This window comes from Python bivittatus, unplaced genomic scaffold (genome assembly GCF_059951505.1).
Source record: "Python bivittatus isolate LINGU-HERP-01145 unplaced genomic scaffold, Pbiv_v1 ctg000410_np1212, whole genome shotgun sequence".
Classification (NCBI taxonomy): domain Eukaryota; kingdom Metazoa; phylum Chordata; class Lepidosauria; order Squamata; family Pythonidae; genus Python; species Python bivittatus.
Genome location: NW_028277067.1, coordinates 15,947,064 through 15,960,250, shown reverse-complemented (window position 1 = coordinate 15,960,250; position 13,187 = coordinate 15,947,064). Strand labels below are relative to the sequence as shown.

At 41.0% G+C, this 13,187-nt stretch overlaps 1 protein-coding gene across 1 annotated transcript; it reads right to left on the bottom strand.

The window, feature by feature from the left end:
- Positions 1–4,100: 4,100 nt before the first annotated feature.
- Positions 4,101–11,418, bottom strand: LOC103053900 (natterin-3-like). Its single transcript, XM_088143599.1, has 2 exons — positions 11,237–11,418; positions 4,101–6,448 (listed from the first exon to the last, which is right to left on the bottom strand). Exons 1-2 carry the CDS (start codon positions 11,295–11,297, stop codon positions 5,454–5,456), a joined length of 1,056 nt encoding a protein of 351 aa, XP_087999725.1. The 5' UTR covers positions 11,298–11,418; the 3' UTR covers positions 4,101–5,453.
- Between the last annotated feature and the right edge of the window lie 1,769 nt (positions 11,419–13,187).

Sequence of the window (13,187 nt, the reverse complement as noted above, 5' to 3'; positions counted from 1 at the left end):
TCATTGTATCCCAAAGATTCTGTAATGATGTATCCTCTTTTTTATTTACATTAAAAAAGAAGGTAAGTTCTTTCTCTATTTTTTGTTTGAAATCTTTTTCTTTTAGTATCCTGTTATTTAAAGTCCATCTAGATCTCTTCCGTTGTCCTTTCCAAATAACTACCATTGAGTTGTGGTCGGCCCAAATACTTGTTTGTATTTCAATTTCTCGAATGTTAGCAAATAAATCCGCTGACATCCATATCATGTCAATTCTAGACCAAGATGCATGTCTGTCTGAATAAAAAGTATATTGTTTGTTTGCTGGGTTTCTTTCTCTCCAAGCATCTTTCAAGTCTATTTCTTCTGTCATTCGAAGGAAGGATTTTGGCAATGTCTTCCTAGTTCTCTTTGTCAATTTCTGTGTTTTATAGTCTAATTGATCATTCATTATTCCATTAAAATCTCCCATCATACAAATATTAACATAATCCAATTCAGCTATTTTCATATGTAATTTCCTATAAAATTTTTCTTGATTGTCATTAGGCGCATAAATTGCAATTAAAAGAGTTTTAACATTATTATCTATTATTTCAACCATCAAAATCCTTCCATCATCATCCGCATAGATTTGTTCTGCTGGCATTGTATCTCTAATATATAGGACCACACCTCTTTTTTTACATTGTGGCAAGGAAGTGAATAATTTACCCAGGTTTTTTTGCTGCAACAAATATTCGTGTTGTTTTTTGATATGTACTTCTTGCAGACAAATTATATCAAACTTTAACTTCTCTAATTTATGAAATACTTTCCTTCTTTTAATAGCCAAATTAAGTCCATTTATATTGATCGTAATCAATTTTCTTTCCTCCATGTTAGGCTTTATACGAGGGTTTAATTGCTCTAGTAGATCTTACTTCTCGTTGTTCTCTAGGAGCACCATCTCCCCCACTTTCTTCTTTTTCTTTTCCAGTTGCTGCTGCACCTTCTTCTTGAAACTCAATTAACGACTCTTCCTTTTGTGTGTCTTCTTCTTTTCCTTTAAAAAATTCTGAATAGAATAGCTCTGCTTTTTGGACTGTATCAACTCTTTGTCTTTGCTCCTGCCAAGTGAACTGAAGACCTTCTGGAATCAGCCATCTGTAGTTTACTCCTCTTCTAAGTAGCTCTTTAGTCAGGAATGAATATTGCCTTCTTATATCTCTTACTTTTCTTGGCACCTGCTTCAGGACTACAATTTCTTTATCTTTGTACTTTAGTGTTTTCTCTCTTGCCACCTGGAGTATCTGTGCCTTAATAGTTTTTTAGTAAATCTTATGTGTACTTCTCTTGGTAGTTTATTTCTCATTGCATATCTCGTATATACACGAAAGATTTCATCCATCCCATCCGACATCTTCTCTGTGGTTATCTCCAATGCTTCTGCCAGTATTTCTGTCATTATTTCCGCAAGGTTTTCACCTTTTCCTTCCTCTATGTTTTGAAATCTCAAATAGTATTCTGATTTATCAATTTCCCATCCTAGCAAGTCACTCCTGGCTTTTTCGACTTCACTCAGTCGAGTATCAATATCTCCAATTTTCTTATCTCTTTGTGTGTCTTCATCTTCAATTTTCTTAAATCTCTCCTCATATTTTGTCATCATCTGTTGTATACTTTCATCTGTCTTTTCAATTCTATGCTCAATATTCTCCGTCCTCTTTCCAATCTTCTGAATTTCTTGCATAATTGCCTGTAATGTCACTTCCTTCTCTTTTTCATATTGTATCATTGTCTGAATTGAACGTTGTCTCCCAGGAGGTGAAGAGGAAGCTACTGACGTTGATGGGATTGGGGCTGTTATTTTCTTGCTCATCTTGATGCTTAAAGCTGCAGAAAAACGAAAAAAGGGAGAGAACAAGGCAAGAACCACAGATACTATTCCACAAAGTGGAAATGAAAAACAATAAAAAGGAGATAAAAATAAACCTGGAAATAAAAGGGAATGGAAAAGGAAAAACCTTCAGGCACTTGTCCGCCTTAATCCAATAGTATACAGTTAAAAAAAATTAAAGGAAGGGGAAAAGAAAGCTAAATTTCTTTTCCTTTAAAAATAAAAAAAAAAAAGAAAAAGAAAAAAAAAAAACCAAGGCTCTAGCAAGAAGTACGCTACTGCCACTAAATGTCCAAGGCTCTTGTGACTAAATCAGGCTTTCCACCTTAAACATTTTCAGAATCCACTCTCCGCTATCTTGTTTATAAATATTCAGGTGGCACCTATATAAACAGTTTATGATGCACTTCGCTATCTTTTTAAGAGTCCTTGAGTATGAGTAAAACAAGTCACAGTAGAAAAAACAATATATATATATATATCCAAGCCTCTAGGTGGCAGTGCTACTTTCTTTCATTAGCTTTCACTTCGCTTTTCCTCTTTCCCAGCCAGAGAGAAAGGAGAGAAAAAAAAAAGGGAAAAGAAGAGAAAAAGAAATATGCTTCTTAAAACACTAAAAAAAAATCTTAGTCCTAATGCTTGAAATCAGAAATTATTGAGTATCAAACAGAAAAGCCAGTCCAGTTGAGTTTAAAAATGGAATAAACCACACTGTGCCAGATTCAAGTCCATAAAAAGGGAAAGTTAAATAACTAAAAAGAATTTTCCCAAAGGCTTAATCTCGCCGCTTAGTCCCACTTTTCTTCACTTTTAAAAATTCACTTTGAATTACTTAGGGTGTTCTCTAAGCAAAATTGAATAACAAAGGTCCATCTCACCCGGTTGGCACACTTTCTTCTTCCGTTTGGAGCTGTCCCGGCTTTTGCAGTCTCAATGGCTGCCACTCCGTCGCTGGTTTCAGGGCTTCTCCCGGATCAACCAGAGATTTTGCGATATCCCTGGGATCAACAGGACGTGCCCTATCTAGTCGCCGTCTCTACGGGACGGCTTAGGTCCTTCGGGACCGTCCAGCATCGGAGATATCAGCTGCGATCTTGGGATCTCCAGATCGCACACCGTACCGCCGCGACGCCAGCTCCGCCTCTCCTTGTCCAATATGTCTTGTAATGCTGAGTACTTAGCTGGCAACTGGCCCAATTATGGTTTGCACCAGCACGGGATTTGCAGTTGGGCACACAAGGATTTTGTCCTGGCTAGCCAAGGCTGCATTTATGAAGTGGCTGGAGCCCCCAGAAAAAGTATGGAATTTATTCAGCAGGAGCTTCATCCCAGAATCTCCATCTCTACAGGAATTTGGAGGTAAGCAGATCCAGCAGGGGATGAGTCAGGCTTCAGCAACTCATCCCCAGCCTCGTTGCCTGAAACAGGGAAGGGTTATGCTACTTCCCATCTGCTGTCCTTTGGTCTGTTTCTCCAGGCTTTTGTGGGCAGAGTGATGAGAAACTATCCTTTCCTTCAGAAACAGAGGCAGACAGATGGATGGAGTACAGGCCACCCGGGAAAACTATTATAAGATAAGTGGTAACTTGCCATAAAACCCAAGCCAGTGACACGCCCACACCATAGCAACAGGTATCGCTGAATTGTCTTTTCCTATTGCAGCCAGAAAGCATGGACAACTAATCATTGGTTTTATTTATTTATTTATTTGTCAGATTTATATGGCCGCCCATGTCACCCAAAGTGACTCTGGGTGGCATATAATAAAACCAAGAATTAAAGCATTTTGCAAACCCATTAAACAATAAGCATGGATAAAACCAGACCATGAGTGAGAAGTTGTTTACATACTCTATAACCAGGGTACAGGCTGAAATCAGTAACAACCCCAGAGATGTAAAATGGATTGAAGCACTTGCTGGAAATGGTCACCTCTCTTCCCTGTGGCTACAAGTTTCATAAAGTGAATAGGCAAAATCAGCACAGAATACTGGAAAGTTCTATCAGTTCCTATTGAAACAAATGTGTCTAATGTGATGCCCAGTGCTCTTGCAAGCCTCTGCTTTCCCATTTTCTTTTTTATTGTGTGGGCAGAGCTAAAGCTGTAAAGTAAATCAGTCTGATTTTTACACTTTTCAAACTATTATAACAAACTGCAAGAAAGAATGAGGAAAACTTGGTAGTTTTTTAAAAAAGATACCAAAATAATTATCAGATAAAAATAACGGAAGAACAGCATCCATTTATTTTTTAAAAGCATGGTTCATTTTTAATATTAATTTCCAAGCTACAATACAATAGTTTACATCACTTCTATATAAGAGTCCTATATTATTATAATTTAAGAACAGGAAAATTTACAGCAGGATTAGGAAGAAAGGATAAATCTAAAAGGAAAAACCAACTGTGTATCAAGATAGAAATGGACTTAGGTAATTGAAGTCTGATCCATATTTACTTTTACGGAGTTAAATAACAATAACTCCAATGAAGCTTCTTTCTCATGAGGCCCTGGACAATAATGATTTGATAGTGCTATTTGTTTAATGGCAAAAGCCAGTTTCACAAAACAGCATGAAATATAGTGGGAAGGTGATAGTATCTTCCGGTCAAGCATCATTTCCAAGACAATAGTGCTCAAGTAAATATTTCTGATATCCAGGTAGCACCCTTCCTCTTGGTAGCACCACTCTCTTCCATGGAGATTGCTTTGCCTTGAACAAAGAAGCATGTTTTGCGTATATACTGAATTGGCACATGTAGAACTAAAGTCTGAGAACAGTTCCTAAGAACTGCTTCCTAGCAAGCTCAGTTCAAAGGAACTCAAGGCTAATTGGTTTCTCGCTGATATCTGTAAGGCAAAAGGTCAGCTCCCTTAGCCTGGTGCAAATCCCTATCTTTGGATTTCACATAATATGGCCTGCTTGGCACCTTACAGCCTTGACCAAAAAAAGATTAAAGCTTTAAATTAATGCATCTCTTCAGGCAGCGGGCTCATCTTCTGAAGGGATAGGAGATAGGAAAAAGAAGACTTTCCCGTCTAATCCAGAAGTCTAATGCAGAAGACCTTTGGGGTGTAGGTGTAGGGAAGAAGACACTGATGGAAATATCCAAGAACCACTGCCTAGACCAGTGTTTCTCAACCTTGGTGGCTTTCAGATGGGTGGACTTCAACTCCCAGAATTCCCCAGCCAGCATGGCTGGCTGGGGAATTCTGGGAGTTGAAGTCCACCCATCTGAAAGTCGCCAAGGTTGAGAAACACTGTCCTAGACAAAAGGGGCTGAAGCATTTTTTAAGTCCAGAGCAACACATAACATTCAGAAGCCAGCTCAGACAGACGCCTCCCTAATTTACTGGAGTTAAGGAGGAGGAGGAGGTAGAGCACAATCAGGCTTGCAAGATTCCATCATTATAGCCTATCTCAATCAAAGTAGTCTTAGCCTTCCTGTGGGGTTGATTTCCAGGTCTGGCCTATCTAGCAGGGCTGACAAAAACCTCAATGTATCCTTTATTAATTTAATGATCCTTAATTAAGTTCTTTTGTATTCTTGCTGCATTCTAATATAGCTAGAAAATCATTTTAGGGAGCCCAATCTATGTATTACATGGGTGAGCATTTGGGATGGGGACACAGCGCTCAACCTGTGACTCTCTTCTTACCCCAACCATATTGTGGCTGACACCTTGGATGGTGGCACTTCGGCTGCTTCCATTGCGGTAATAACGGGTGGCTGTGGCAGTGAAGGGAACCTGTCCTCTTATTTTCGTGCCAGTCACTACCAACTCACAGATGTGGTTAGCAGGGACTTCAACCTCGAGTGTCTCGGAAAATGTGGTCGATTGGCTGTATTTATAACCCTTATTCCAGGTGAAGGTTTTCCCTAATGAAATGCTCCACGATCCTCCTAAGACCCCAGGTATCCCTGCTGTCATGCTAAAGCTCATGTCCTGAGAGATGGACATGCCAACATCCCAGGTATGTTCAGAAGTCACTGTTCCCGACAAAGTGGTGGTCTTCTTCACTGCCCTACAATCTTTATTGGTGAGTTTGCTGAAGGCTAATCTCATGTCTGACTCACTGTAGGATCCCTGGTTTAGCCTGTACCTGACATTGGATATGCTCTGAGAGTGATAGTCTTTCTTAATGGTCAGGACATCATATCTTTTATACCAGTACTCCTTGCCATTATAACCGAGGAAGAAGGCTTGATTTTTACTGTCTACCTTCCCTAATCCATACCTATTTTTACCCACATATAATTTTACATCTGTGCAGGTGTTGATGGAGTTGGATGGGACTCTACCCCATGAACCTCCCTTCCAGATCAGTGATTCAAAGTCCTGTCCATTCACCAAAATCCAAAACTGAGTGGTGGAGCGTTCTTTGTTTCCATATGGGTAATAGCAGTAAGAACCACGGTTGGGACTGTAGAAACCAGCTGCACAGCCTGAAACCTTGCAGGGATATTCCGTCCTACTAGCATAGCTGTTCCAGTAAGCCACAGCTCCGCTGGGGACATAGCCTGGGAACCAAGTCCAGCTCATGGTTGTTCCATGGAAAACACCAGGGCTGCTGCCTTTTGCTTTCCCTGGGAGAAAAAAATGAAAGAGAAATAAAGGAAATCAGCTTTGAAGAAATATGGTTATTTTCTATATCTGACATAGCTGTTCCAATGACACACAGCTATGTTGGGGACAGATCCCACAAACCAAGTCCAGCTCATAGTAGTTTCATAGAAAACACTAACATTTCTACTAGAATGTTAGATATTGTCATTTTCACTTTAGCACTGTTGCTTTCATCTGCATAGAGAAAAATATATCAATCAATTACATTTTATGAAGTAGATAGATAGATAGATAGATAGATAGATAGATAGATAGATAGATAGATAGATAGATGATCGATAGAGGTATGGAGTGGCTAGATAGTGTAGTGGTTAGAGCACTGACCTTTGACACGGGAGACTGGGGTTTGAATCCCAGCTGGTACCTACCTTACCAGTAGGGGTCCTTGGGCAAAGACCCCCAAACCTTCACCTGCCTACCTCGAATATGAGAGTGACACAAACTAAGAGAGTCATGCCAGCTTAGATGTTGTCCAGATTAACAAGGTCTGTGCCAGATGTTGGGGAACCAGGATAATCTGACAATAAGTGGTCTACTGGAACAAACCATACATGGACGAGACAAGAGAACCTGGAATTGATGGAATGTTACTACAACAGTAGACCTAATGAGAGGGGATATATGAAACGTATGAGGGAACTGTGGATGGACAGAAGACCTACATCCACACTCACTGAGAAACAGCTAGTTACCCAATCCTTCAATATCGTGAAGAGGAACCTGCTCTCACAACTTGAAATAGACCAACTACACATTACATCTTGGACTCAAGAAGACCCAGAAGAACAACTGGATGTGTAGCCAACACCTGAAGTCACTGCCATCCCCTCCATTACAGACCACAGAGCTGATATGAGTCATAAAGTCATGGATAAACAACCCTCGAGACCTATTACCAAGGCTCAGTGGAGAAGTACCATCAGATAGTATACTAGAAGATGCTAATAGAGCCCTCACAACAATCCCTACTAGCACCATAAGTCAAACCAATGAACTGGTATATGCTACAGCCACTGTAATCCTGGAAATGCCTGGCTACACGATCAAGAACAGCAGTACATACCCCCCCCCCTCCCCTGGAAAATGAGGTTGGAGGCTAAGATCAAGGCAACTCAGAGATAAGTTAGTCAGCTGGTGGAACACAGAAGGGTGTGGAAATTAAGGATAGGACTCGGCTACTGAAAAAATACAGGGGCCCGATTCCATCTGAAGCCCTGAAGACTGCTAAACAAAGGCTCATAGCACTGGCTACCAGGCTAAGGAGATACACTAGAGAAGCAGAGGTCAAGAAGATAAATGCCCTGTTCTCCAAAGAACCATCCAAGGTGTACTCCAACTGTAGTGCAACAACACAGTAACAGCAGAACAACTAGCAGCAGAAACTGAACAGTACTGGAAGAACACATGGAAGAAAGTTAAGAACATAGCAGCAGGCTCCCACCCAGACTGACTAATACAAAGAAGGATGGTACTAATTATGAAAGATCCCCTACAACTACGATCCAACTACCAGCCAATAATCTGACTCCCTATAACATGGAAAGTCCTATCAGGCATCCTAGCCACCAAGCTACAGGACCATGTGGGCCAGTACATGAGCACAGCTCAGAAAGGCATTGGGAACAACACCAGAGGCTCAAAACACCAGTTGCTCATAGATCGAGCAGTCGCCTGAGACTCAGGGTCTAGGCAGACCAATCTGAGCACAACCTGAATTGACTACAGGAAAGCCTACAACCCAATGCCATACACATGGATCTGTGAAGGTCTGGCACTATACAAAGTCACAGGACACTTTGGTTTTGTGAAAACATTACATCTACTCAGGCGTCAATTTTGCTGGCCAACAATGAGGAAAGATGTAGGGGAATATGTAGCTACATGCCCCACGTGTGCAATGGCCAAAAGGAGGGGGGGGCAAACCAATGGGGCTTCTACAGACAGTAGCAAACCCAGGCGTTCCTTGGAAGCAAATTTCCATGGACTTTATTGTAGACCTGCCTGAAAGCAACAAAAAGACAGTCATTTGGGTAGTTACAGACCTTTTTTCCAAACAAGCACATTTTGTGGCATGCCAATCCCTTCCATCAGCCCCCAAACCTGGCTAAGTTATTTATACAGCATGTCTACCGAGCTCATGGTGTCCCAGAACGAGTAATTTCGGATCGCGGGGTCCAGTTTACCGCCAAGTTCTGGAGGGCATTCCTAAAACTACTGGGGGCATCGCAAGGCTTGAGTTCGGGGTTCCACCCCCAAACGGCGGGATCCTGTAAACGTCTGAACTCAGTGCTAGAACAATATTTGAGATGTTTCATTAACTACCAACAAGACAATTGGGATGAGCTGTTACCTTTTGCTGAAGTAGCTTTAATAATGCATTGCACCAAACCACTGGCCTCACCCCTTTTAAAATAGCTACAGGACAGGACTTTGTACCTATCCCAGAACTACCTAAACAGTCCACTCAAGTCACTTCCATTGATGAATGGGTCCAACAAATGACACAAGTGTGGCCTCAGATTACTGCATCATTGAAGGAGGCCAGAGCAACGTACAAGAAATTTGCAGATGCTAAGAGAACCTCAGAAAAAGACTGGAAAGTAGGCGATAAGGTTCTTTTATCTACCAAGCATCTTAAATCATTACAACCTTCCAGAAAGCTCACTCCAAAGTTCGTAGGTCCATTTGTTATTGATAAAGTAATTAATCCAATTTCACTACGATTACAGATGCCTGCTACATTTAAAAGAATCCATCCAGTGTCCCACTGCGACCTGCTTAAACCCTACAAAGAGTCGTCTCAATGGCATCCCTCCCCTGGGCCTCCTAAGCCAATGATGGTTGAAGGAGAACAACATTTTGAAGTTAAAGAAATACTGGACAGTAGAAAACATAGAGGGGGGGTTCAATTTTTAATTCAGTGGAAACATTTTCCTAAATCAATGGCTGAATGGGTTGACAAGAAACATGTAAAGGCTCCGCATTTAGTTAAAATTTTTTATAAAGTTTATCCTACAAAGCCTTAACAATTAGAATTGTTATTGTGTTATGTTTCTCTTTGTTTTTCATTTTTTAGAGTGAAGAAGAGGAATCATCTGACTGACATCCTCACTTGTGGAGGGGCAGCATGTCAGAATCCTCGCAAGATTTTATAATAGATTGTTATATGGCTAGTTTAGAAATTGCTTAGCTAGTTTAGAAATTGCTTTTTACATGCTGTGGTTCTGCCATTGTAAAAGGGGGGGGGAGAGAAAGAATGAGAAACCGTTAAAACCAGATGGCTCCTTATCACAGGCACTGGAATGTGCAAGGTCGTACCAGCGAGGGAATCAGAAGACCAAGAACTAAGGGTGGTGAAGGGTTGGGTAAAGTAAGAAAAACAACTTTTGGCACGCTTTTGCTCAGTCTTAGCAATGCTTTGGAAATGTACACTTATTCTCAATAAATGAACTTTCTTTTGAATCAATATTGGTTGCAAGGAAAGTTACTGGATTTGGGATCAACAGGTGGCTGCTCGTTACACTGGTCTTTTTAGTCACATTGTAGTAGATCTTTTTTGTATTTTTTATATCTTTTCTTTCTTTATATGTATCTTGGATTTATGTTAATGTACTGTAGTTTCCTGATATTGCTTGAAATAAAAAAGAAAAAGAAAAACGAAAAAAAATATTTAAAATCCTCTTATTCACTGTATGTATTTGAGCCCAAAGTCATGGAGAAAATCTATGTGGCTGCTAGGAGTTGAAAATGACCTGATGATGGCACATAATCAATCAATCAATCAATCAAACATTGACTTTGTATGTTCACTCTCTGGCATTTGTCCAATCTCAGCCTGACATTTCAGAGAGCTTCTTCCGTAACACAGAAGCCATAGGATCAGGTTTGAGTAGGTTGGATAGAGAGTGGTTTCCTATATATACAACTTCTCAAGCGCTGTTTAGCCAATCATTCAAATTAAAAGAAAGAAAAGGGCAGGGATTATCAAGTCCACTGGCCTTACCGCCACACCGTCCCTAGCACTGTGGGCAGCCTTCATGGGTACAGCTGAACACAGACAGGCTCCCACCTGAATTATTTGTACCTGCCATCGTAGACTCACACAGAGAAGGCAAGACAATTATTTTGCCATGGAAAACAAACATCACCGCTTTTGTGAGACATTTACAAAGATGGGGAAGTTGAGTTCATGTGAATCTTTGCAAACAGTCTGAAGGAACAGACCCCTTCTTGCTCTTGATTGCAAAGATGACTCAAATTTCATTTCACATTCCACTCAAATCAACAACCAGGAGAGTCCTCTTCTGCCAGCTCTAACCCTGCACTGCTTATTGCATCTCCGTTCCTGCAGCCTTTGATTTCTGGAGACGGTATGGATTTGGACAGCTCAAAAGTGATAGGCAATTTTTGTCCAATTTCCAACCTTCTCTTTTAGCTTAGGCTGTTGTGAAGGTGGGCAGATTGCAGATTTAGAGGACTCCAAAAACATATTTGCGGGCAGCACTTTAGCTATGAGCCTGTATATTCTAGTCTTTTTATTTGTAAAAGGGCTGAATCCTTGTGATACAAGCTATCTCCACATTCTTCGTTCTAGAAGCCTTGATTATATCCTTCTTAAGTTGCCTTTTCCCCCTTTTGGCACAAATAAAATTCTATGTTCAGTTGGAAGTCCGTTCAGGATATAAATGAGTGATATCCTACGAGCACAAGTTAAAGAAAGCTGAAATAATACAGGAAATGTTACTTACCCTCATTGGTTATTAGCAAAGGTAGTTGAGCACAGAACAGGAAGATAAGTAGAGAAGCCATCTTTTCCTCCTTAATGCAGACCAACTGGTGGATGAATGCACAGTTCACTTCTTCCTCTCTCCAACCTTTGATTTTTACGCAGAAACCAGGGACTGAGTAGATAGCAAGGTAACTTTGTACCTATCTAGGATGATACAAATTATCACTTGATTGCCAAGAGTTTGTACTACTGAGTAATATAGCCACCACGCCTTCGCCTTTGTGATAATAAAGATAAGAAGAGTTACAGCAATACTTTTTCCAGGGGCAACATAAGGCTATGAAAGCTGAATACTGAGAAACAGCAAAATAAGTACTTAAAAATTATGGATTTGGAGGGGGTTGAAGATTGGGTATTAGAATTGTCAATCAGAACTTGGTAATGAAGGGAACTTGCATGGAGCTTTCGACCTTCAGTTTGCCCTGAAGATAAATATGCTTAAGCTGATGCACCAAGCAAAGTCTGGGAAAGGAGGGCACTCCCCCACTGCACCCTTAACTTGCCCCTGTCCTATGCTGATGCCAGCTGGGCCCTAAGCCAGTTTAAGAAAACTCTCTGCAGATTGGTGAGCTTTGGCACAGCTGCCAGCTGTTTAGTCTAGATTGCCCACTACCACAGACTGCCACTGGACAATTGACCTGCATGCTGGGAATGCAACTGCCAATTTTTTTATCTGGGTGGGTCTTATTCAACATATATACTTTTTGAAAAACATAATACTCCCTGCAAATTTAAAGCATTAGAATGCACACCTATGCACACACAGTAACTGGCTTTAAAGGAAAGGTTTCTTTCTTGCGTGTTCCCAGCTCTGGGTCCCTAATCTCTGTGCAACTATTCCTCCAGAAGCACTGCAGTAACACGATAGCTAGAACATTTGCTTGGCATGCTACAGATTGCTCAATCTCACAAGTGAGCAGAGGCACCTTTTTAACAACTGCTATTCTGATTTCCTTCAGCTGTTTTCTTAAACAGTGGCAATTACTTGGCCATCCTTGCCTGCAAGCTAAGCAGGGTCAGATGTCATTGGTATTGGGTGGGAGACCACCAGGAAATTAGAAGGCTGTAGACTAGACTGTGAAGTAAAACACACGCAGATCCCCAAAGAAGGCAATGACATTCAACTGCATGCAATATATTGTTGCCAAGAAAATTGCATGTCTTTTATCCCACTTTGACTTTGCTCAGTTCCACATGGCAACCTAATTGCAAACCTAATGCTCCCACCTCCTGTTTTCCCCACAACAACCCTGTGATGTGAGTGGGCTGACCGAGAGTGACTGGACCACAGTCACCTACTGGCTTTCATGCCTAAGGGAGGACTGGAACTCACAGCCTCCTGGTTTCTAGCCCAGCTCCTTAGCAACCACACCAGTTGAAATGTGGCCACTGAAAAGCAGTAATCATTGTTCAGGTCATGAGGCTGCATGTCATTAAACATTACGAGCATTTGGAAACATAAAGGAAAAGTCTTCAGAACAAACACTGAAAAGTGAAAGAGGAGAAGATGGCAATCATCCACAGCTTAGGGCTTCTTGGTTTTTTCATGTGGACCCTCACAGCTACATGCTCAGCTTCACACCAAAGATATGCACGTCATGGCCTCATCCAGTGCTCAATAACTTGCACAGTTCCCTTATATGAAAGTTTCCTACAGTGGAGCTACTGAAATGTGCTTGACCTTTTAAAAAATCAGATTCCATTTCATGTGTAATGATAGTCCATATCCTATCCAATGAGAGGGAGGGAGGAAGAATACTGTATAAAATCCATGGAGATTCAGGTCTTGCCAAGATGAACATATGTAGAAAAATGCTTAAAAGCCTTAGTGAGGAGAGACAAGGAAATTCTATTCAAGACTCAGGGGGAAGGGAGGAATAACCGAGATGAATAGGCAATATTCCACGAGC